The 27,150-nt window shown below is 40.4% G+C and overlaps 1 protein-coding gene across 1 annotated transcript; it reads right to left on the reverse strand.

Annotated features, from left to right (window-relative positions):
* Positions 1–290: 290 nt before the first annotated feature.
* Positions 291–18,475, reverse strand: wnt9a (wingless-type MMTV integration site family, member 9A). The gene is made up of 4 exons (XM_039816859.1): positions 18,329–18,475; positions 4,173–4,432; positions 3,721–3,983; positions 291–1,110 (listed from the first exon to the last, which is right to left on the reverse strand). The coding sequence occupies exons 1-4, from the start codon at positions 18,418–18,420 to the stop codon at positions 571–573; spliced, it is 1,155 nt and encodes a 384-aa protein (XP_039672793.1). The 5' UTR covers positions 18,421–18,475; the 3' UTR covers positions 291–570.
* Positions 18,476–27,150: the final 8,675 nt, after the last annotated feature.

The raw sequence follows: 27,150 nt of genomic DNA on the forward strand, positions 1-27,150 counted from the left end.
GAATATGGTTTTTAATCGCCATAAAAGTCGTCATTCAAACCCCCTTCCCCCCACACTATCTATCACATGCTCACGTACAAACACACATGTAAAGATTGACAAACAAACACACACACCATTCTTCTTTGGGTAAGACCCCAGAAACCAGTCTGTTGGTGTTACTGTCCTCGAGTTCGATCCTCATTAGCTGGACGCTAATCTCTGTTTTCTTGTGAAAAGATGCAATTGGATTTAAAAAAATAAAAATAATAAAAGCTTCTCTCTTCAAGGCAAAGCCATGATTTAAAAAAAAAAAAAAAAAAAAAAAAAAAGGCTTGAGATGTTGACCCAGTTGTCTGAGAAGTTTTTTTTTTAATCTGCAAACCCCAGACACAGGGGCCACAGGATCTCTGAAACACAACCCACAGAAATCCCTCAAAGTGCTTATTGCTCCTCCATCAGCTCGCTCCTCTTTTGTGTGCAGAACACTGTTCCGACAGTGGAAGCAAAATCTTGTTTAAAAACAAAACAACCACTCCTCTTCAACACAACCATCTTTCCTGCTCCACTGATTGTAGGGGCTGACAGCGTTTACCCTTTGCAGGTATAGACCTCCTCCCTCTGTGTGCACTGCTTGCATTCGACGTAGCAGCACCAGCGCACCTGGCACTGGCAGGGCCGGGTCACCTCCCTACTTTGAGTGTTATGGCCTCGCCCGCAGCAGATTGCGTCGCAGTTCTTGTCCTTATAGCACTTACGGGCTGCCGTGCCCGACGAGTACTTGCTGGGTCTACAGAAACTGGGCGAGTCCTCAATGTGCAGCAAGTCCATAGTGCGAGGGATCTGATCGTTCAGGGCAGGCACGGGCTGCTGCTGCTGCTGCTGCTGTTGTTGCTGTTGTTGTAGCTGTTGCTGCTGCTGCTGCTGCTGCTGGCTCCGGCCTGTGGAGATCTCTCCCTCCCCCGTGGCCTCGTTGGTTGAGCTGCCGACCTTAATGGAGGTCTCATAGCGCTGCTTCAGCTGCTTGCCGATCTCGTGGAAGGGCAGGAGCTGCCTCCAGCAGGTCTGGACGGTGCAGGAGCCGGAGACGCCGTGGCATTTGCAAGTGGTCTCCACTCCGGCCTTGATTACCTGGGGCAGAGACAATGAAATACTGTTAACTGCCACGAAACATTAAAGGGATGTGATGAAAGCTATGCCATTTAATGAGCCTGTGTTTCGTAAGCAGTATTTCAAAGAGCCAAGATTACCCAAATATGCACACAATTAGACGATGAGGGTGGAGTGCAGTGGTTTGGGAGGAATGTAAGACACTGTGGAAAAGTATTACATTCACTGCTCTCTCTGATATAATAAAAAGGGGAAAACAGAGGCTTCACATATTGCATGTGAACTATCATTAACATAATTCAGAAGAGACCAAAATTACACTTTGCCAAGCCTTCGTATTAAAGAGCAAAAGAATATTAGCTGGTGGAAAGATTGATTTTGTTTTGATAACCACGGATTACATTTTGATCAAACTCAATGACTGTTATCATGATAAGTAAGGGAGGGATACTGCTTAGAGAAGCACTCACAAATAGACAATCCATTCAGACAACCATGGGAAAGAGAAGGTGTATGTAGATGCTGGGCACTATTCTTTAACTGTAAATCTGTTTTCTAAACCCAGAGTTGATCGACTCAAACTTCTAGTGTGGTATTTATGTCACTACCCAGAGAATAAGTCATGCAAACAGTTGGAAAGAGAAAGAAAAGTAAAGAAAGTTCTCTCTACATAAAATCATTCATAATTGCAATTGAAACATGGAGATCGTCAGCAAAAGTAACCACAAACACGTTATTTTAACGCTACTTGACCTCTCCACGGTCAGCCAAAGTTCACTGCAGCATCAACCACAAAGTAAAAGCAGTGCATGTGCGAAAATCAATGACAATAACACATTGTCTTAGTTTGGATTGCATCTACAGTTCTTTTCTCAGACTGTGAAAGAGATTGGGGAACAGGAAGTGCATATTCATCACACCAGCAGGTCAAGAAAATTTGATAGGTCAGTTTTTAAATGTCGGGGGGATGCCGAGGCTAGCACATTCCAGCTCTGTCCTGTGTGGGAATTCATCTCGAAAGACTGCGGTATACCTCACTACGTGCAGATCACAAAAAAAGAGCAAAAACAATGTTGTAAATCTTTTATCACAAATTAAATCTCCTGAGAGATTGGATTTTGGAGAGCCAAGCTGAAAAGGAAGAGCCTGCATTGGTCTTTTGGGAGAGGTTTGTGTCTGCTAACATTTGGGAAGTGTGCCTCTACTATAATTCATGTTGAAACCAAAATGAAAATGGCTACAATATGAGAAAAGCAGAGTAAAAGCAACATATTCCAAACCTTAAGTTTGCTTTGGCTTGACAGATTAAGACCATTCCCTCTATTTTATTTTACTATTAAAAACACTTCCAAGATGAAAACCCCACATTAGCTCACCACAAACAATTGCTGAACTGTGCCAGAGCACAAATGTGAGTCGCTGCCTATCTAATCTTGGAGAGAAAACCAAATATTGACTAATGAGCACTTTTAGATTTCACCAAATTTACAGTGGCAATTACTTTAATCAGGTTCTTTTCTTCAGGTTTCCTGGAGATTCATGAAACTCTATCTGCGGTTGTATTAAATTCCTCTTTGGTCATTCTAACCGTATACTTGAATAGTGTGTTTTGTCTGGGACAGCAGTCATTTACCAGCTCTGTAATGTTTAAACTCCAGCATTACAAAAGCAAAACCAAAGATATGGTAGTACAGTATATCCGGGATAAGACGCACAATGACTTGGCACTTCATGTTGCTGTTTGTCTACATAATTGCACAGAACCCAACCTGTATTATATTATCACAGTTTTCCCACCATTTAACTGATTCATGTGAGCAGACAATATTTCTGTTTAAATACTGTCTGTGACTCCAAATGAACCCTGACCCCATTCAAACTGTTTTCTTGATGAGTGTGTCCTGGTTGGCCTCGTGTGTGTATTATATCAATTTTGATAGATATATATATATATATATATATATATATATTTTGAAAATTATTACTTTAATAAAAGGCAAATTAAGATGACAGTTGTGTAGAGTGGTATGAAGATACTGCTCATAAAATGATTTTGTAATTTACTTTTTTCTTTCCTTTGAATGTTACTCCCTAAAATGTAACATCACCGAGTCCTTAAATCACCGTTTAATGTGTTAGACAAATTATTAGCTAATAAAATGCTGTTGCTGTCAAAGTCACAGACAAATATATGATAATCAATGAAGCAGTGAATGGCGAAAAATAGAGACCATAAAGGGTCATTCCAACAATTTAGTATTGGACGTCCATAAAGTTTTGGGATTCACAACAGATTACAGACGACTAATTATTAAAGCAAGAGCGGTCAAAATCGATGCAGCCGAGGCCGTTGATATTTTAACTTTTCGTCCCTGGTTTTGCGATTATGAGTGACGCCTTTCAGATTACACATAAAAGTTTGATTCATTGATGATATAAAAATATCTATTAGAGCAGCTTTAAGTAAAAGTGATGTAAGCTAAATAATATTCACAGTTTTAGTAAGATCCCTCCAGAGCTACAGAAGACATTATTTAACTGTTTTCATGGGCTGAGTAGTACTCCCCACTTTAAAGTGTAAACTTAGTGCAGTGCCCCGTAAATAAACCATCACCATCTTCTCACTCTTACCTTCATGCCCACATTTGTGTTGTGCATGTCCACACGTGCGCGCAGGTCCTTGTTGGATCGTTTGCCCAGGAAGTCCTTGACAAACTTGTTTGCGTATTTGAGGTTGTCTCCGCAGCCTCCCCACTGCCACGCCTTGCGGTTCTCCAGGTCCGGGGCCTCATCACACGTGCAGCGCTCCATGCGTCCTGCGCTGCAAGCTTTGGCCATCGCATGGGTTAGGCCTGCCGAGGAGATGGCATACAGGAAGGCTGTCTCTTTAAATCCTGGAAAAGCCCATTGGAGAGTGACAAATGAGAGGCAGGAAAATAGAAAAAGAGTTTGGTGCACCAAAATCCGAGTTCCTTTAATAATATTTTTCATTTTCAATTTTTACCACAGGGGAGTAAAATACACAGATTCTTCAGTGTGCAATATTAAGGTCTGTTAAAAAAAATGAAAATTAAATCCCATACCTCTCTTTAATATATTGGCTCGGTGGCGCCCCTCTAAGGTGCAGTTCCACCTCTCAAAGCGGAATTGATACTGGCATTCTAGGGCGCTCATGGTGATGGCCTCTCTCAGGGTCTCGGCCACGCCCGGGTCTCGTCTGCACATCCTGCGCTGCTTCTTCTCCAGTTTGAGACGGTCGCACAGCTTGTAGTGGGCCCTGCCCACGTTCTCCTCTGGTAGAGAGTTCAGTGGCAGGATAGACAACGGTTCATTACCTGTCAACCTAGAAGAAAGATCACAGACACACTCAGGTCAGTTAAAACAGCGCACCGAGAGGGTGGATTCATCTTGATAAAGGTTCCAATAAAACACAGGATGCTGACCTTCTTGGATAAACAGTAAGAGTTGCAAAGATATACTACACAAACAGCACAGGAAGCGCAGCTGGGGCATATAATGCTCAAAAGTTTGGTTAATGTTCAAATGAATTCAGCTGTTCGCTGGTTAATGTTCTGGGGAATTCAACATTTGCTGGAGATTGAGATCAACCTCCAGCACAGGCGTGTCTGTGTATAGAGCAAATTCTCTGCAGAGGTGGAAGAGTTCTTTCTTTACATAAGAAGTTCCTGACACCGTTTTGTCCCTGTTTTAGACCTCACACACTAATGAAGTCACAGTATGGGGACATATTTTAAACAACGGCATGCAGTGAACCTGACAGTCATACTGTACATGTGAAACAGTAGCCAGCGGATACTTGGTTTAATATTTATATCATATTCCGATGGGGGGAGGGGGATGTCACTCACAGCAGCGTTGTATAGATTTAAACATGACCACACTGCAGGATCTACACTCATTATAGATGCTCCATAACAAAAGTGAAATATAACAAGCAGAAGTTTCAGTTCTAAACATGGTATGGAGAACATGTGGTAGACGTGAACTCCTTTCATCAGTTTATTTAAGGGAAGCGTATATAAAACACACAAAGCGGGGACTGCCACATAGCTGGCAAAACCAACGACCAGCGTTCTGAGGTTGTGATGGGGAGAGCAGAGCATTACTTTCATAAACACACACAGGGGACATGACTGTCAGCCTGTGACCATTTTGGTCACACCAACTGACAGGATTGGCACCATAGTTGTTCATTATGTGGAATTTCTGGCCTCCTTTACACCCTTAAAGTGAAACTGAAGAATAAATGGATTTACAGAACTCACAAAAGCACAAGTCTTCTGACCAACGTGCCTTCACAGATGGACTTGGGACATTTAAAGGACACATTTGTAAATGGATTTACACCTCGCCTAATGCTGCCCTAATAAAATGCAGGACTCTTACACTACTAATTTTTGCTTTCACTGGAAAATGAAGTGTTACATTTTCATCTTTGTAAAAAATAAGTGAGCAAAAACAAGGATTAAAAGGACAGAGTTTTGCATATGAATGTCTTGACAGAAACAATCCATGACATCCATGATCAGTCATGAATTGTTGTCCATCCCTTCTTGCCCGTAAAAAGTGTACAGCTAAATCAATTAATAGAAGTCCAACTATAAGACTGTGAAGAGTAACCTAATGGATCAGTGTAACAGAAATGATTCTGCAATATTTTTGTAAAGGTGCAGAGCACCTGCTGGATGTCCACACTGCTTTAGTTAATGGAGCAGGAGTGTTGATCGGTGAGCTACATTACTTACATTTTTTACTTCATTACTGTTTTTCAGAGAAGATTCTGTCACCACTCATATTCACTTCATCCTCTAGCAGAAGGTCAGAGGAGTTCTTCAACAAGAGATTTGTTTTAATAAGTCCAATAACTGACTGAAATGTTTCCCCTCCAGTCCTCTGTTTCATACCAATGGACTTAATAGTTCACATATGCTATACGATATTGTCTTTACTAAGCATTCATGGCCTGGTTGAAAATCTGAGCAGTCAAATTAAAAAGGAGGCATCAGGATTTGCTTTCTGATTGGGTCAAATGGTTTCCTTTTTAAGAAGTGTGTTTGCCTTTCCTTAACTTGTCTGACAGCTATGAATTTTCAAATGGAAACCTGGCAAGTTGTGTCTTGACAGAGATTGCTCTCCCAACACACTTAGAGAGTATAAAAATCTATGGTTTGAGGCGTACAGAGTGAAGCATACACAATGCACGAGAACTGTCTCGCTGTGAATAATATTTTCCTCTTGTTTGTCTCATGCTTTGTTAAAATGCACTGTGTTAACAATGCCAAGGAAACATATTCAAAGTGCCAAAACAAACAATTTCAGCTGACCCGGTATGTTACATTTGACTGACAACCGTTCCACAACATTTCTATGGCAAGCAAGGGGTCAGGAATTGAATGTAGGCGCCACATGGGGTACCTGCCTAAGTCCATTTGAAATACCAGTGGTGAATTAACAATCATATCAATTTTAAGATGTATTTCAAATTCACACTACACCATGAAGCAGTTTACTACTGCATATGTCTGCAATATTGAAAACAATAAAATAAGCACATTTGAATTAAATGTATAATATTTATGTAATATATATATATATATATATATATATATATATATATAGATTAGCAAAGAGATCCAACTATCAAATGGTGGTCTTAATTTACTCAATACCACCAATGTGACGTGCACATTCTTCAGTAAGGCATGCATAGTTACATGTATCAGCGTCAAATCTTGCAAAAGCCCACATGTCTGCAAAAACAAGAGACCATTAGAGTGACAGGCCTCAACTGTCTGTGTGACCTCTGTCTGTCTGAGACAAAAAGATGGTCTGAGCGCAGCTGGAGGGAGGCCAAAGATGACATGAGACTGATCTCAGCGCTACTGTCTCTGCGGCTTTTTTACACAAAGGCAAATTTCTAGCTAGTTTCAAAGATAGCCCAGAGGCAAAGCATGGAGGGGAGAGATTTGCGAGCGGAGAAACACTTCACGTCTCCAGAGAAGAAACTACTGGCCGTAACTCGCTCTTGTGCATGTTTCCACTCTGTGGCAGACCAGAAAATAGTCTATACAGATGTAATCCATTTCTTGTGTTTATCTATTATCTATTACTGGATGCCCTTTTTGATTTCTACAACATTAAAAACAGAGTTGACGACTTTAATTCAACTGGAAATTGAAGAAAATATTTTCACTGGATGCAGGACCATGACCCCTGCTGTCACACAAAAGGGTCCCACATTCCAATATGGTGATCTGCAAAAAAGAAGAAATATCACACTGCTGTTTGCTGAAGAATGAACTTATTCAACTCACTTAGAGGAAAAGAGAATTGGAAGACAGCACAGTGGCTGAATCACAAAAATCATTACAAATCTGAACTTGAAATCTTCTGTCAAAAGGAAATAATTTGTTTTCCCATAACAATGACGACCTTTAGGAGAAAACATGTAAAAACCCAACCACATGTCATCTTTGACAATGGACCATTTATAGAGGGTTTATAAATTGTAGTCTCGCTTTGCCAGACCATCCTCCACAGCGCTGTGGAGGAGGGTCTGGCTAGTCCACATAGCATTCTGGGATGGGAGAAAAACGTGTTAATTGGCATTCCTTTTAACCAATCATAATTGCCATGGGCAGCGCTAAGCTCCACACGGAGCCGCTGCCAAATAGCCTAAGGAAGGAACTTGTTTTGGTGGAACATGTGTACGTTCAAAAGTTGTTTTAGTCCTGCAACCGAAAACTCAGATTGGACAGATAGTCTAGCTCGCTGTCTCAGTTTACCCTGCAGAGATCTGAGGAGCAGTCAACAATAGTCCTTATAAATGGACTGGAGTTTAAAATCCAACACAAAGAAAGCGGAAGGAAACGGACATCTGCGAAAAGAAATGTATCCGGCATGTGGCACCGTAGCAATCCCGGAAGTGAAACGTTGTGGATATAGAATAATAAACTGTAAATCATTGCTTTATTAAGGGTTAATACATATTGTATTAAAGCTACATAGATCAGTTAAAAGCCATTCATACAAACAGTATTTTTAAGTTGCCAGAAAGGGAAAAATCCCTGTTGTAATCCAACTGATAAGGCATTAAAGGGGACATATTTTACTCATTTTCAGGTTCATACTTGTATTTTGGGTTTCTACTAAAACATGTTTACATGCTTTAATGTTCAAAAAGCATATTATATTTTTCAAACTGTCTGTCTGAATATGCCTGTATTCACCCTCTGTCTAAAATGCTCCATTTCCAACATTTTAGGGCTGCATCAAATTATCATTTTCCCCATTAATCGATTAATTGTTTGGTTTATGAAATGCCAGAAAACAGAAAAAAAGCTCATGGTGAAGTCTTGAATCAGCTTGTTTTTGTACAAAGAGCCATGCTGTAGTCACTAATCTACAAATATATAAAACAAAGAAATTTCAGCTGTACAACATAAATACCAAATAGAAAATATAATTCTTCACAACCTGGAAACCTGAAATCTGTTCATCTAATAACTGATCTATAAAGCACTAATGAATTATCTTCTGCCATTAATACAGCCACTGGTTACAACTTATAAACCCTTTTTAAAGGGCACCTTATTAGAAAGTACAGTTTACAGTTGCTTATCACCAAACATATTTAAAGACGAATAGAAGTGATGTTCAGGGACCTACACAGTATCTCTGTCACACTGAATTAGAAAGTAAGAACATGTAACTCTGTTTTCACATCATGGACCTAAAATGGTAGGTGTTTTTGTTTGAGGTGTTGGCACAGCAACACCAATTACACGTGGAATATAACACCAACATATAAAACTCATTATTATCCTACGTGAGGTGGGATTCTTGCTGATGTTTGCTCAGCTTTGCTTTTTCCATTCACACACTTGCCTCTACACACTCCTCGCAGACATCACTGACCCACTCTCACACTGCGCCTCCTGCACTGTCTTTCACTTAGTAACACCGGAGTTTGTTTAGTCCTTTCTCTTTACCTGTCAGCACTTCCCATTGCCCGTAACTTTTACTTTATGTACATTTTCCAAGGCAGCGGGTTCAGTGAAAACGCCTCATTTCACACCGCGGAGTCGATCCCTCAAGGAAATCATTGACTAGTACTAAACTTTGCCATCATCACTCCCTCTCTGGCTTTACATTACAGGCCTGGAAGTGACCCTCAGCTGGTAATTCTGCTCGTTTTTCACTGGTTTGGTATGTAAATAGTTAAGGAGGTGTAACAATACCTAAACTCTTAGATAGTGGCAAACATTATCTCTCTTACTTTAACTTTTTTTGGCCTAATTGAATTGCCTGCTCCGTGTATAGGGTTCACAGACACAATGCTGTAGTTTTGTAACTGCTGGTGTTATTCATATACTCACACAACCATATATAAACAAAGGCGGCTCAGTCCATGTGGTTTAGATTAATTTCAGAATGCTAAAGCAAAACAGAAAACTTTACAAATAATCTATTAGATGCAGAGCTGAAACAATTCATTCATTCATGCATTCAATCCTTGGTTCCAGCTTTTTAAAATGTTTGTTGATTTGCAGTTGATAATAAAAAAAAAATTTCACAGCTGGACTATCAAACGGGACAATATATAAACCAATTTTAGCTTATCACCGATATGTTGGCACAAGAAACTGAAGTACAGAAATGCCAAAAATATGTCTGAGGTAATTTACAAACAGTGTCACCATTACAAAGTTTGTCCAACAGAAAGTACTGAGTTTTCCCTTCTGTCCTTAACAAAAAAAATAAATGGAATTCTTCAAGCTTTTCTAGTATGCCTTAAAAATGATTATTGGCCGATATATTATTGAGATATATATATATATAGATTTATTTATTTATTTTTTTATTTATTTTATTTTTTTTACTTTCAACTCTCAAAAGTCCACTATTAGGGCTCTTGTTGTTGCCCTATTTAGATGTTTTTGTTTCACTTATCAGAGACATTTTTTGCAACTTCTGCACACATTCACATTAGAATAGAGCCATACTATTCAGCAACCCTCCGCCTACTTCAATGGCATGGATCCACACATTCTCACCTGACTTCATTCACTTCTAATTAAGGGTCTATTCTCATCTGACTTCACTCACTCCTAATCAATGGTCTACTCTAGAAGTCCCGCCCATTTCCTTTGTTCTGGCTCGCAGCCACATGAAGCAGCATGTGAGGGCCCCCTGTGCATGATTAAAAAAAATACATAACCGTAAGCCTCATCATCTCCTATCGCTCTAAATGTGTGCATAGTAACAATAAATATCAGTTGTCCCTCCTACATTCTTATTGATGTACAACGGTAATACTCGATCTCCTGTGAACCAATCCTATAGATTCTAAACATGTAATACAATAATGTCAAGATCAATATTTTCCAAAGGGAAGACTCTCTTTGGTGTTTCAACTGTTGAACAAAGTCTTTAAAAATGATTGAAAATACCAACAAGTTACCAAAATGAAAACGGAAAAGTCTTTTGGCAATTTTCAGCCAGTGTCATCATGTTATCTTCACTCCACAAGGCTAACAGGTGCTGGCTACGTTTGGGTATGTACTAACCATAAACGTGTGTGTGTGTGTGTGTGTGTGTGTGTGTGTGTGTGTGTGTGTGTGTGTGTGTGTGTGTGTGTGTGTGTGTGTGTGTGTGTGTGTGTGTGTGTGTGTGTGTGTGTGTGTGTGTGCGCACACATGGATACAGGCACTTACTACCTTAAGTCAACACCTACAAGAGCCAGTCGTGGCTGAACGCGCCCAGGCAGAAAAAGCACAAAAGCCACAGTTTCTCCATCAGCCTGAACTTGCAGGTTGTGTGGTCTGGTGTCTCGTAGATCATAATTTACCCCCCTCCTCCTTCTCCTCTTTTTTCCCTCTTCTCCGAACTTCCCCTATTCCCACTGGTCAATTACTCTAAACGAATGCCAATCATTCCGCCCAGCTGTTGGCTCAAACAAAGCCTCCTGTAGACAAAACCACCGCTGTCTACGAACGTAACCTACAAGAGACGGACAAGACAATGACGGACATGAACATGTGTCCTGGAACAGTTCAGCTGTCATGAAGACAAACTACCGTGCTCACCTGAGATTAATCTGTACATATTTAAAAAAAAAAAAATCAAACATTGAGTTTTTGTAGGAAATTAAACTCGCCAGTGCTGATCTACTTTTCTCTCTTTCACTTTTTCCTTCACAGTGTTTAAAATGCTCCTTTTGGGGTGGGGGGGGGGGGTGTGCTTTTCTCAGAAATGTTGGATGAACTTCAGACCACCCTGCCCAAGTCCCATCTGGTGTATCACAGCCCAAGCCATGCCAGAGGTTGTAGGAATGTGTATGTGTGTGGTGTTTTCCCTCTGGCCCACTCCAACTATAGCTGACAATGTGCTCCACAGCTTAAACTTGAATAATTGAAGAAACCATGAATCAGTGTCAAATGACTCTCTGGTACAAGGAGTCTCCAGGCTATTGTCCACCTCCAAGAGGTTCAGAAGACACTAAATTCTGCACTGAACTCAGATATTTTCTCCCCAACACAATTCATTCCCCAAGTCCTTAAAACCAGAGAGGAAAGAAGTAAACGATTATCTACGAGGCTAAAATAACATTAGTCACTGTTTGAAAAGCACTGGTTGTTGTGACTACTCCTAACAATCTGGGGTTGACACAGTACAGTAACATGACAAAACGACTTTGAAAACAAAGTGGTACTGGCCTGGGACTTAGTAAGTCATTATTAGTTGAGTAATGAGCCTTTCAGCGTAGTGGAGATCTCATGCAACATCTAGAAGCACTGCTATTTACAATGTGAGGGGGGGGAAGTCCAGTATCTTGTATGACTTAACAGGATATGACCCAATGTTATATCATCTGCTGTCCTTTCTGGTCATTTACAACCCACATACGCCGTGTCAGACTACTCCCACTAACGTATTAATGTACTCTCTTGATATTTTAAATGTGAATGGCATGCTGCATTAGGAATATTTTCTTTTAATTCATTGTATTCTCACGCCACACAAAAAGTTAAACCAGTAAAATATCTGTTTTTTAATTCATAAAAAAGAGGGAAACGTTACTGCTCAGCCTAATTTTTTAATCCACAGCCGTGAATGCATGCGCTGGTAGCTGAGCAGTAGGACTACAGGACCAGGTTTGGGAATGGGAGTGTGGGGCATGGTAAGAGGTTTAACTGCTATGTGAGAACTCAAGGCTTCTAAGGTCAGCAGCTCAGTTATAGTCACTGTGTGACTGGCACAGATTGGGCGCGCAGCAGTGTCCGCATGACTCCCCTGTTCTAGCCTACACCATGGCACAGAGCAGCCCTGTACCAGCGCACCGACGCACCAAACACGTTCAGGCACACATACTGTATTCGGCTTTCACCGCTTCGCACATGCAGACACAAGACCTAGAATATGGTAATTTAGTGAGAGAGCAAAACAGTTTGACTATAACCTATAAAGAAGATATTTGCATTTCAGTGTGCAGAGACTGGAAATATCAGGTTTGTTCATTCCTCTTACACTGTGCAAAAGCACTCCTGTGAATAAACCGAGCATGCAAAGTCAAACCGCAAAATCCAAAACAAAACAGTTGCTGTTTTGAATCACTCATGCCTCAGTAACTACAAGTGGCTGAGTTAATTAACGGTTATTTGCTCTTACTACTGAATGATTACTTTGGTTCCTGAAAGGCTTACAGAACCCAAATGCAAAACAAAAAAAATGCAACATTTTATTGTTTTTAATCTGAAATATTGAAGTTTGAACACTTGTTGTACGATACAATATGGTACTTTATTGTCTGGACTGGAATTAATTTGGCGTCATTCATTTGAACATACATATCACTTTTCATAGACGTACAAAATGCATCAAACAGTCATGTTTGTGACAGTAATTTCAAAGTTAAAGATGGAAAGTGTTGTTAATTTGCCTCACCTGACAAATATTCCCCAGAAGCATGAGTTTCTGTGCATGTACATACAGCTAATTTATCGCCTGGAGTGAAAAGCTTTGACTCTTGACAACTGACTGATGATTAAAGCAGCAGCAACCAGTTGAAAGTCATGCAAATGGACCATTTTAATGTGAACTAATCTACTTCAGGGTTAATCACATCACAGATCGCTTGCCATGCCTAGGCCCATTCATGTTAGCGTATGTCTGACTGTGTCCATTCTCAAACTAAAGCTCAGGCTTTATTGATAAATATGTCTTTTGGGGCAAACCTTAGTCTATGTAATAACACCCATTTGGCAAACACACCATTTGAGTAGAGTATCTGAGTGCATGTCAGGTCAGGCTGCTGTATGATTGTGTTTATGCAAGATGTACGTCCTGATAAAGTCCAGTGAAAGTCTAACCCTTCAGTTTTGAAATGGTATGGACAAATTTCTTTCATCCTTTATGAAATTATTCATCTTTGCAAAACAGGTGCATGACATTAAAAATGAAAGACGTTTTAAATTGTGAAAATTGACAAATAATTATTATAAAACAATGTTAGACATGACAAATGCACAGATATTTCTAAAAGGCCAAAGCCTTATTTAGGGTTTGTCAATCTGCTAATCTTGGCAGGTATGTAAAGTGCCATGTCTCTTTTATCCCCACAAACCAGGCAGAGAAAACGCCTGTGGTCAAGGATGGAAAACACAGGACATAGTGGTCACACTAACTAGCATCATCTCCTCAATGCCTGACCACTAAAAGTATCTTGAGTTTATATTAGTTTTCCTGTTTTGCAAATTGCCCATGTCTCCAGCTCCATCTGCAAAGATCATCATGCGTTACCAACAAGAGTTTCCTTCAACAGGAGTTTCCTTCCCATATCTTCTCACTATCCACCAATGAAGTGCACAGCTGACTGTTGGGACAGTCCTTTTAAAATCAAATATGTCTTAGCTGCGGTCTCCTCGGCATGCTGATGACACCAGAACTGTAAGTGTGACGTGAGCAGGCCAAACACATTTTAAAAGCCTAACCAAACCATGTAATCTTAAAAATATTCAGAACAACCATGTTATTATACAGTATGAGCCCCATAACAACCCACTACAGACACCACCAAAACCTCCATAACAAAAGGTGTGTACTACTCTGCAAATTTTCACGATTCAACCTGTTAAATAAACAGTAAGGCTGTGCATTACTTAGTTTAGAGAAGACATGATATTCTGTGCAGAGGGGATTTTTTGCTTTGTAAGTTGAAAGACACTTTGTACATGTCATGCAGGTTGACCACAACTAAGCACACGTAGAAGTATTTTCTTTTCCTAAATTATTTTTTCACAGACTTGGCTGCCTTTACATTTGATGTTTTCTCATTTCATTTCCCACTCTCCTACTGTTACACAAAAAGGTTACAAAGTGCTGATTGAGGACCATCCTGAACTCTCAGAAGGCGCTGCACCGCCCTGTGGCATCGACAGGCATAGCAGGCCTTTCCACGGGGATGTTATAGAGCAGAGCACTCAAAGCACAGCTTAGCTCAAATCCGGATTTATCAAACAGAAATATAAAGAAAACAAAGCTCTCTCTTTTCAGAGGCCATGCAGTCTGTTATCTAAGCCTCCAGGGTTGCATGATCTCACCACGCTACATGGTCACAGCGCCAGTGCTGAGAGAATCCTATCTTCTTGGCTCACAGTAAAGTGATACCCTTTGAGGTGTGGCTGTAGCCACAGGATATCCTATGAAGTTGGGAAATCCCTCTATCAACGGTGCTCCCCGCCCTGCTGCGCGTCAGGGCTAATCAGTCCTTAAGGTCTGGTAATGAGACGCCCGCCACCACTGTCTGCCAGGCATCGCCAGCCTGAGCCCACACTAACTCTGCTGCTCCTAATGAGTGGTAATCACCCAGCAGCTCCCCACAAACCACTGCAGGGATGCCGGCACGCACATGAGGCAGGCAAACCAAAAGACGGGAGGGGAGAAAGAGAAGGGAACCAAAGGAAATGTTTACATGGAGCCTTTTCAAAAACAACTTGTAACATTTCTGTGCGAAAGAAATGTGGCTTCTTTAAACTTTAAAACACACACCGTTTGATACACACCAGGAACTAATTCAGCACAGTGATAAAAAACCTTTTACAGCTGCAAACTGAAAAATCCCTCCTCCACAGTAAATGTACACACATCCCATTTGTTATCCTGTTGTTTTTGGCATTCTGCCTCACTTAATGGAGCGCTGAAAACAATAATACCTTCTGAAAGGGCATCATCTCTGTTCAGGAACTAAATGCCGATAGAGTGTTTAAGGATATCGCAGTAATTAAACAGCATGCAAAGGCAACCACTATATTTGCTTCTTCCGGATGCTGCGGTGCCTCTGTGATTGGCTAATCCCAGTTGCATGACTGTGGGCAGCCTTCCTGTATATGTCGCACATGAACTAAATAAAAACAAACTCTTGACTCAGTGTTAGGACTCGCATTCAGCACAGTTTACAAGACCACTGAATGATATGCCTTTTACAAAAACTCAAATTTAAACCAACAGTCGTCTCAGAGAGCCCTCTGAGTCCCGACAGGGTCAACTGAGCAAACAAATTACTTCAGTCTCTGACAGTTTACACAATATCAAGGTGCTGCAACCTATCAAATCAAGTAAAGAAAGCTCAGCATACATCTCCAATTCAAACTCTAATGATAACGGATTAAGCAGAACCAGCACCTGCCACAACAGGCTGAGGGAAAGAAAATGAGTGCTCACATTCTTGTGGCAAAGGATGACAATTTAAGCGGGTGCTTGACTACGCCAGGAATCCCACCCCACCCTCGACTGCGCAGACTATGGGCAGGAGAGATTGTGTTTATGTTACACTTACGCTCCACCGCACTCTGGAAATTGGGTATGCAACATTGACCCTCTATTTTGAGTAAATCAGTACTCAAGAGGCCCTAGGATGCCTCATGCTCATGGAATATTTATTTGAACAGGTTTGTACTAGTGTGTCCACCAGTCAAAGCCGAGCTGGACTGTGCTGGAGTGTCACCGGTGTCGAGTTTCTGGGAAGTTGGCCACGGGGCAGTCACATTTTGTATCTGTGTCACCTGTGCAGGCTCTTTCAGTATGTTTCATGTTCCTCAGCTGCAGGGCTAAATCACTCACTGACACTCATTCATATTCCCTCCTCACTGAGCCGCGGAATAATAAATCTGGGAGTATCGTAATACCACATGTCTCGCTGCACTACACAGGCCACAGATAAAAAAAAATAAAAAAAGACTGACAGAGGGAATTGAAAACAAGTACTAACTGAATAAGTAAATATGCATTGCCATTAGGACCATTAAGGCTGATGTGAGTGCCAATTTGGCACGTCAGCCTTAATACATACTGCCTGCCAAGGGAGGGAGACAGAAACAGAGTACAGGGTTACATTTGTCTTTTTAATGCAACTTTGGAGCTGAAACCAAAGACAGAGAAAGTACTTGATATGTACATGAGCATTATAGATGATGACGTTGTACTGAGAAGGGCCGAGATATTTCTATCATACAGAGATATTACAGTTGTCGTACAGCATGTTTACATCACTCACATGAGAGCCAACTCTTCGGTCCAACAGCCAAGAGAACAACATTTACCCAGGCATGTGAAAAACTGTAAATCACAACAATCAGGTTTATTCAGACAGTTTGATATCTAGAAAATGACTCAGTACTTTTTTCTTGTTTTTAAGTTTTAGTAAGATTTTTATACCAACATACCTTACCTTAAGAAGATAGCCTATACACCCAGGAGAAGCTAAAACCCACTTCAACAGGTAGACAGGTCTATCACACGAGTCTAATGGGCCCTTAGGGGACACTTCCTGTTCCCAGATCATTTAACACTCCTGGATCCTGCACAACACCCATGCCTACAGAACTATAAATTTGACTCTGCTGGAAAGGCTTCAAGTGTCATCACTCTACAGTCTACAGCCATTTGTCTCTGTGCACGTCTGCACTGTTTGCAGCCAAGGGGAGCACTAACAACACCCATCAACACAGATATTAGATACTACGGAAAAGCACCCAGATCTTGCTTCTGTTTAGTGTGACATGCCACCTTGGTACATTTTGTTCTGTCAGTTTGTAAAGATTATGTGTTGGATAAAAAGGCGAAATATGGCTGCTCTTCCACCTGACATGCTGACCTCATTTGAACAACCTTGGCTTCCCTGCAGGGTTAATGCTCTTCTGTAACTTAAGAAAAAGCTAACAGTGCAGTTCATGTGAGTAGGCAAACTGGAGTTCAGTGCATTAGTAGGCACTCTGAAAGTGGAGGTCATAGTGGGCTACACCTATAATCCAAGGCGTTCCCTGGGAATTACTTACTTTGAAATATACACCCTTGTGCTCTTTCTAAATTAAACATTATTGTCTATATGACATGATACATGAAACGCTAAATGTTTCTGATTAATTTCCTAACACGTGTTCCAAGTGTTGTTTAAAGTTGATGGAGGCAGCAGGAAGAAAAGAAAAAAAAACCTGCCAGAGTTGTGTGATGTTTATGCTGGATGGGGGAATTTTCTGTGCAAGCTGAGCAGACGTTTCGGCCACCAGTTCAGTCAGTCAGATTGCTTTATTGTTACCAGCTGTGGAGTCTGAGGCATATACAATCACCTTTCGCTCCGCGGCTGTTTTCAGAGTCGACTAAGGATATGATTTTACAAGTGTTTTAGCAAAATAATCACTCGACCGCTACCTGCCATTCAAACGTGCCAGGGGTTACTTTACAGTGGGCGCTGGCTCAATTGTCAGGGAAAGAATGGGGTGAACTCTCCTTGGCCAACATTACTCCGAGGCTGCATTTATCTTATAATATATGCTGTGTTTATGGGCTTGCTAAGAGGTGACCCTGCTTGTCACACTTTTGTTTAATTGTCAGCAGCTTCAGTGAGGCCAAATCATGTGCAGACAACCTGTCGCAGCCCCCAGCTGCGAGGGGCCGCTGAGCGCTGCTCAACCGCCGCCAAATGACACCTCACTGACCCGCGGATATTAATGCAATCGAAACAACTCATAGAACAAATCAAATGTTGTTTTTGCTCCAGAGTCGCTAAATAAAATTGCGTTAAAAAAAAAAAGTTTCAATAAGTTTAAAGTAGGAACAAAGTTGATACCTGCTTTGTATTTCAGGAACCAATCAAATCAATGAAAGCAGCATCATGGGCCTACTGTAGGCTATGTCTGTCTGTATGTCTGTCAGTCCTTACCCGAAATATGCTGCGGTTGGTCCAGGCAAGTTGAGAAGATACACTATGACAGTGAACGATAACCATCCCAGGAGTAGGTGTCCATCCAGCATTTTGCTGCGGCTCCAGGGCAGATCATTTCGTTTCTCCTGAGTAGCTGTGTAAAATCCCTTGTTGAACGTCCAACACTTCTTATACAGAGAGGAGCTGCGCTGCGCTCCTCCCATCAGCACAGAGAGAGAAAAAAAAAAAAAAAAAAAAAAAAAAAGAGAGAGAGAGAGTAATATGGCAATACATACTACAGAGAGCTGAACTGATTCACAATTCACGCTCAGGTTCCAGACAGACACATCTTCTCAGTTGTCTTCATTTATGATTGGCATGGCAGTTTCTCCTCTGTGGGCGTTTTAAGCACCATACCGTCAGTGTTTGTGTAGACTGAGGTCAGTCTCAGCTGGCCTGTATGTGATCAAATACTTGTTTATCATCAGTCAGTGACAGTTTATTTCCAGAACGGCAAACCCTGCATTTGTATAAAGCAGGAAAAGCAGGAAAATACAGTCCATGTCCTGCACTGTATGGATGTGAAGTCCATATCGGCTAAGAAAAATATGTTAAAATTGTAATTTTTACAACAAAATGAACAATTTTCTAAAGAAATAAAGTTGTATCTTATGTTATCTTATTTTTGTGTAGCAGTGGAAAGTAACTAAGTAAGTTTATTTCACTATTAAGTACTGCACTTTAGTACAGTTTTGACCTAGTCTATATGACCAAACAAGCTCACCACCAGGGCAACACCATCTGCTGAGGAAGATCCTGTGATACGATTGAAAGCTCCAGAACAAATTCTCGAGCATTTACACAAGTGGACCTTGTGTCAAAATAGTTTTGTCAACTGCTGTTTCCAAGGTCAAGAATGAACTTTTAAATCTGAGTTTTGACATATTTAGTAGGATATGGAGTGAACTTTTTCCATATGTTTATACTACTTTCTATATTGTGCTTTTTGCTCCTCTACATTTATCTGACAGCTGGAGTTACTTTGCAGATTCACAGAAAACATATAATGGGCTTATAAAATACGATGCATTTTGTTAGACATTAAATTCTCCAACTGTATGTACAAGTTGTACAAGTTTTAACTGTACAAGTTAAAATTAGCTCCACCTGAACTAAGAGTAAACATGTATTCACTCACAGGGGTCATTTTCCTGCATAACAAGTACTTTTTGACTTTTGATACTTAAAGTGCATTTTGCTCAAATAGCTACTCAAATAAGGTTTCAAATGCAGGATTTGTACTTGTTATAGAGCATTTGTTACGTTGTAGTATTGCTATGTTTGCTTAAGTAAATGATCTTATAACTTCTCCCACTACTGCATTGTATGTTGAGGTTTTATAGTCTTTTTTTTAAGTTTTGCTCTAGATATTGTATTATAAAATAGTTCACTCATATGCTCCATATAACATCGTGCCTGTGTTGATTTCATCAGTCAAGAATATATCATTTGCCAGAAAAGGCTCCATGTTTGATAGATTTTTGGTTAAAGATTGTCTGTTGAAGTTAAATACGTATCAGTCTGGTCTTGCCTTTTTGCGAGGCACAGCGATCACTTCTCCTAAACCATGAGTTCATCCGCAGTTCACAATGAAGAAAGCAAATTTATTCGCAAATATAACTGTAGGCGATTTCGCAAGAGCTGAAGACGAAACATTTAATCACTTTCCATAATATCATATTAAGCAGCATAAATCAATTGGCAAACTATCAATCATTCTGGCAAGTAATCTGAACGCTTTGGCAGGCCTGCTCTTGAAAAATATTTACTCTTCCTACGCATTTGATTGCATAAGATTTGAAGATTACCAAAACGTTTAGTTATTGTCACAGAAAAGATTCTCTAACATGCAAACCCTGTTGACTCACTTGTAGTAGAAAGTTACATGATTGGAAAATACATACATTAACATATTATATACATTGAAACAATAGATTATTTCACAAATAAATGTAACTAAAACTAAGGTTGATATTACCATTTTAATGTATTATTTCAAAACAGACTAGATGATTAAATGAGAGTAATTCCCTTAAACTATTTCACTGGCATGACAGCAATATCTTCTAGAAGCAGTATTACAGATTTGTTGATGCTGACCTCTTGATTTGTAAATGATATCCACTGACTGTTTGCCAGCTGAGAATGTCTTTAGTCAGGGACAACCCTACTTAACTCCTGTGTAAACACCTTTCAGTGGCTCAGCTACCACCTGACATCCTTTGTGTCCGCACACACCTTGATTTCTGGCACGTCAAGAGAGAGAGGTACAGTATCTGAAATTGGGAAGGGTCCAGGTTTTTTCAGCTACACCTGGGGAGCGCTCCTGCCAGGATTCGGGATGAAGTCTATTCATTCCCAATCTCAAACAATATCCAGCCCGTTCACCGCAGATCACAAACATGCACAGATGGGCCAAGTGGCTTCACAGAGCCAGGTTTCTACTTACTGTGTGTAAACAAAATAGCACCTCAAATTAGAGATTAAAGTGAGCAAATTTGATAATTTACGGTTGCGTGTTTCACATGATACTGGATCTCTCATGATCGCTCCCATCAACAGATCCCTAGTTATTCGGCTTTTGCATAATGATATCTGAGCATGAGTGAACATGACATGTTGACTTGCTGCATTGTGGAAGGCTATTTTAAAGTTTGACATTTTGGAAAGTGTGTTTGTTGAGTATAACGCTATAGCCAGCAGCCAGTTATCTTACACTCATTTGAGTAATCTGTACAAAAAGGAAAAAAGTGTAAAAAGTTCAACTTGGGGTTTTAGATGGGAATTTATGTGTAAGACTATTTGATTTCCTGAAGTTTTTTTTTCACAGTAGGTTTTATGTACAGATTAGACAAACAAGATAAACCATGTTAATTAGTGAGCTGGTAGGCAGAAATTGTTACAGAGCCAGGCTAGCAAATTTTTATGCTTAGATAAGCTCAGCTGCTGGCTAAAGTGTCATATTTAACAGACAAACATGAGAGTGTTATCAATCTTCTCTTATAATTCTCAGCAAGAAAGAGAATAAGTGCATTTCCCAAAGTGACAAACAATTCCCTCATTTGTCACCATGTTATGAATGAAGAGGTCAGGGCTCATTTCTGAGAAGCAAACACGAGCACCTGAAGGCCTAAAATCATTCTGTGCATTTGCATGTGTAGCCTTATGTCATGTCACAGGCTGTTTTCATGAGCCATTCGTACATATAGCTACGAAAAGTAATGCACTGTAATTCGTATGTATTGCACATATTTATTGCTGTACGCACCACATTGACTGCTGCTGTATGAAACCGCTCTTGTCCGTGTAGGGAGGAGGCTGAGGTGGTTGGTTGGGTCATAGAACATAGGGCTTTCATCAGGAAAGCGGAGTTCTCCCGGGCAAAATACAAGACTTTCACCCAGGAAACGTGTGTTTGTGTTCCGGGAGTACTACTTAGGGGCCCTTGTGTTTTAATCTAAACCACAATCTTTTTTCTAATCTCATTTTGGTGCCTAAATTTAACTGTTGTCGCTGCATGATGGTCACCTTTTTGCCTCAGCTAAACTCAACTACAACACCCTCTGAAACAACTGGCGCCTCATGGTGACCGGTACCAGGCTCACAGTAACCTTTTTCGTGGCAAAATTTTACTGTAAATGCCGCTAAACTTAACTCATGTGACCAGTCGCGTAATTTCGTAGGATTATATACGAATTGGTGCGCATACATTTTCATATTATATAATACGAACCCGTTCATGAGAATGCGTTGTTGCGATGTTATGTGCGGGACTGTTCCTTTACTTCCTGGAGTCTCCGCTGGTTGCCTGGCAACTGCTCAAAGCCAAGAAATAGTCCTGCACATAACCTACAGTAAAATGGCAAATTTACATTTTTACACTTAAACAAACAAGATATAGCTTAAGCTTTACACACATATTAGCTTTGCACTTTAGCTGTACACACTGCCTCACGCACCTCATGGAAACAACACTTTATAACTCTGACTGACTTGTAGGAGGCTCTTCAGCACTGCCACTTTACTTTTTTAAACATATTTTTTAACTTTTTTATTGTGGGTATAATAGTATGCATCTATGGACAGGATGGGGGGCTGTATGTGTCTACATGTGTTTTCAATGTAATAACCGTCCCGCTATAAATGCTTTCTGTTTTTGTTTTGTAATGAGCACACTGCACCAAATTCTTAGCAACTTAGTTGCATGGCAATAAACTACTGAATCTTGAATCTTTAGAGATGGTGGTAGGCGTACTTTTTTTTGTTTAAACAGAGCCAGAATATTTCCCGCTAATTCCTTTCTTCATGCTAAGCTAAGCTAAGATAATGTTTACTTTTGGCTGTAGCTTCAAAGCGAATATTTCCCAAAATGTCAAACTATTGCTTTAAAAATTTCAAAAAATGCTGCTTTTTCACAAAAGATGACAGATGCAGTCACAGCTTATTACATACTTAGACTTATGAATTTGTTGTTTGCATGATTTCACTAAATCTAAATCTAATGCACAATATAATTCACACAGGTGAGCACTGAAAGCACAGGAATGCACTTTTTTTTTTAACATTATAAGCTTGTCAGTCATTCCTAAAGGGCAGTTATTCAAAAGCCTACAGGCCCCCAGTAAGGGCCATGCTTCTTAATAACACCTGGTTTTAAGAAGATCAGCGGGAGGGTTTGTCAGTACATGACAAGAATGGACACTAATCCCAAGCACTACCCACTGGTCCTGCATGTCTCTTGAGTGGGATAATTGATTCCCACACCCTTCTTAAAACACACTCGCCCCCTCTTCTCAGACCCAGCAACCAAGAAAACAGAGCTTGTTTCATTCTGGTGTCGAGGGAACATGGCCATGAGGACAAAAGCGTGTGTTTTTTTCTAACAGGGCTCCTATGAGAGTTGAACTGAGGGCTGTCATAAGTGGTGTAGGTGGTAGCAGAAATTTGTTTGGTAATGGACACTAATCTCTTTAGGCAGTCAGGATATTTCCCCCTGCCTGCTGTTGGAGATACCTCCTCTACTTCTCTCTCAGAAGCTAACATGCATATATAACTGACCAAAATCCATTTTAGATATTATATTATGGATCTTTCTGAAAATAGTCGTATCAGATATCCATGAGAAAGTCACCCCTTAAGTAACAGTGTAGAAGAAGTCAACTTTGTTTCAGCTCCAAGTGTGACTAGAATACTCAATTCAGATTAGAGTGTTAGCCTGCAGTGTTACATTTCTTTTGCAATTACAATGATGTTCCTCTGGGCATTGAGGTTTGTCTGTGCACCAGCTATTCAAATGAGATGGAATGTGTTATGGGACTTTGATGGAGTTTGAGGTATTTCCTTGAAAGGAACTCCTAAAGAAAATCTCCAAAAATGCATTCAAAACATTTAAATGTACCATATGTTTAAAAAAACACTGCATGCAAGGCATCTGCTGCATGTCCATATAAATTAGGCAAATAAAGAGATCTAGAAAGATGTAGGTAATTGATACAATGCAAGACAGATTGCATCTCGTTCAAAATTATGCAACATGCAGACTTAACATAAAATATGGTATTGTATTCTACATGAAAAAGTAATTTTGAATAAAGAGCAAAGATTAAATTCCACCTCCCTCTCCTCAGAGTCTTATGTATTAGCCTTGGTCTGACCTTGTCTGTCTTGATATCACATCCCTGGAGAGGAATGTAAATCGTATCCGTCCAATCCCAACCCAGTTACCACCAAACTCCTCGTTCTCACCACCCCTATTCCTCTGCAGGGCCACATGATCTTTTCCATTTACCAGACATAATTTGTGGCTTAGGTTTGGAGGCTGACGGTGCGTCTGCGCCACTCTGTTTCAGGGTGCACCATTTGCAGCAGTTCTCAGGATTCAGGAAAGCCCGTCCTTAGGGGCTGGAGAGGTAGCTGTAATATTCTCAGTAAAAGCACAGCCACCTCCTTTGTTGGCTTGATTGCATCCCTAAGAGAAAACAAATCAGATATTGCTAATGAACACATTTTAAAGACGGTTAAGGGAGAGCAAGGACCAAAATAATGGGTAACAAATAATGTCCACAATTCCCAACTAAAAAGTAACAAAATTAAGAAACGAAACCACTAAAAGGTGTCCTTTGAGCTTAGATGATACCATAATGATTGTCTCTGGGATTTACCTTCTTTGCAGAAACCAGTAGCTGCAGTTTAAAGGAGCACCTTGCTATCAAAAAACACTATAGTGGAACTTAATCCCGGTGCTTCACTTGTAGCATGTAACATTTGGTCCATGCACATTTTCTAGTGACATGTTGAGCCAAAATGTATGTGAGCATGTGGCAGCTTGTCCATTCTTGAAAGTGTTTAAGTAGGCACAGCTAAGCTGTTGCTGCTGCTGTGTAACTGTGGGACGAAACATGAAATACCTATAATGCAAGGTAAAATGGTTGGTTGTATTAAACATGATCTTCCAAAAGTGATCACTTAAATTTAGTTTGGTGTGACATTAGAGAAATTTTCTTTCTGCAGGCATCTTTTGGTTTATTTTATTAACTCGTCCCGTAGGCGACCAACAGCTTTGCTCCTTTAAGGATCAATTACATTTCCTGTCCTGCAGACAATGACATTAATATCTGACATTGATGTCAAATCAGAGTTTATGAGGTTTTTCACTGGCAAAGCTGCAACATACAATCCACTCTTTGGTTTCCCAGCAACCTGTAAAACACACTGCTTAAATGGTGTTTACAGAATCGTAATATTCTATTTGCCCTTGAACAAACACGGCCATTCATCGAGGTTCACTTCATCTCACCGGAGAAAGCATCTACAATGACACAACACAGTCTCAACAGTAAAGGTAGTGACATGTGGAGAGTTGGAGCCAGGAAAGTACAGGTTGCTGTGTGAAGACAGACGATATGGTAGACATATAGCGAATGGGTCGTGCTCTTGACCAGCAGGTGGTGTTGATGGAATGGTATGATCTGCTTAACTTAGCGTTAATGAAACAAGACAGAGTCCAGCTGAGCAGCTGCAGTCTGTGCAGCCTCCCTCTCAGCTGATTGCGACCTCAGATGACCCAGAGTAAAGTGTCATTGTGTGGAAAAGACCAGAGAAGTAGAAGAAGGGACTGGATTAAAGGTTTTTTTTTTTTTTTTTTTTTTTTTTTTTTTTCTCTCTCTCTCTCTCTCTCTCTCTCTCTCTCTCTCTCTCTCAGCAGTTGATAGAAAACACTGCACCCCGATATGACACACAGGGCTGTTCCTGTAATTAAAGCTGTGTTGCCTCTTCTTGTTTTCTGGCCTGAGCTTCATCCCGCTTGCTTAATGTGTGACCTCAGCGCTAACACAACTATCTGAGTCCCTCTGAGGACCTACAACACTTCAGTTATAGACTAAATGAGACTTAACAGGCTACACTTGTTGACAGACAGAATGATTTTAGGTCTTCAGGTGCACCTATTTGCTTCTCATGGCCTCAGATATTAGTTGTGACACCTTTAAATTAAAGGTTTAAAACTAAACCAGACATCTGTTTTATTGCTTTTGGATCTTTTCGTCAGCTTTTGATACAGTTGACCACTTGATTTTAACCAAAGGTCTTAAGTACTGGGTAGGTATATTGGATACTGTTTTAGATCAAAAGGACATTTTGTGTGTGGCTATGGGGGACTATAAATCCTCAATTACACTCATGGAGTACCACAGGGATCAGTCCTCAGTCCTCTACTCTTCTTAAGCTTGATTTATGGTCCTGCGGAGGCTCCATGAAGATTTTTGGCCGTAGCCTACATAAGTGGCTTGAAGTTTATACTTGTGCGTTGGTCGATACTGGTGCGTGTCGATCTCTGCAGGGCTGGCATGTGTGTGTGTGTGTGTGTGGGGGGGGGGGGGATTAGCTTCAGAGGAAGTACCGATTTCATGTTGTTTATGGAGAAGGAGAACCAGGAAATGAGTAGGGGGAAATGTAACGCTACCAAGCCACAGCCGAGCGACGTGCGTCACCGCGACGTGTAGTTAAATTTTTCAAGAGGTGCACGTCAGGCTATCTACCTACGTACATAGCCACGGAGTGGATTTTACGCAGAAGTATAAATCAAGCTTTATTCTACATGCTAGCTGTAGGTCAAATATTTCAAAAGCATCATATCTATTTGTATGCAGATAATTTTAATTCTACCTCTCTTTTGATTCAAATTATTTCATAACTTCTTTCAGTTAAACTCTGATAACTGTTATTATTATTATAAAGTTATTATCAAAAGTTGCAGAAAGCTCAGGGTCACATTTCATAACAGGCATAACAATTAATGATCATCATGTGTCCAATCTTGCATCCTGCTTTTCCAAAATGAAATATTTCTATCTGCAAAGCACTATAATTTATACGTTTGTCTCAATTTGATTACTGCAACTCTCTATACCTGTCAATCTATCAAAGCTTCTTAAGATGGTGAGGGAAGAGCGTTATCAAAGCCATCTTAACTGGGTGGAGATCTGGTGACTGTGACAGCAATAGATTGACATCATACTCATCAAATCACTTTGCTAACCATCCATAGATGAACTGAATATCTATCTATCCTCATGCTACTCTAAAATACATTACAATACACGACATGTGTAGGTGTATTCTGAGCTCAAAAGCAACTAATCTGACCTCAGACTATGAAGACCGTTTACATTAGATTTGTCTCCCATGACTTTTCTTATCAGAAGCTTTTTTACACCCTGTATTACCAAGAGGCGAGCAGGCGAGATAAGGACGTCAACCCTTGTGGTAATGCCCATCCTGAA

Source organism: Perca fluviatilis, chromosome 11 (genome assembly GCF_010015445.1).
Source record: "Perca fluviatilis chromosome 11, GENO_Pfluv_1.0, whole genome shotgun sequence".
NCBI lineage: Eukaryota > Metazoa > Chordata > Actinopteri > Perciformes > Percidae > Perca > Perca fluviatilis.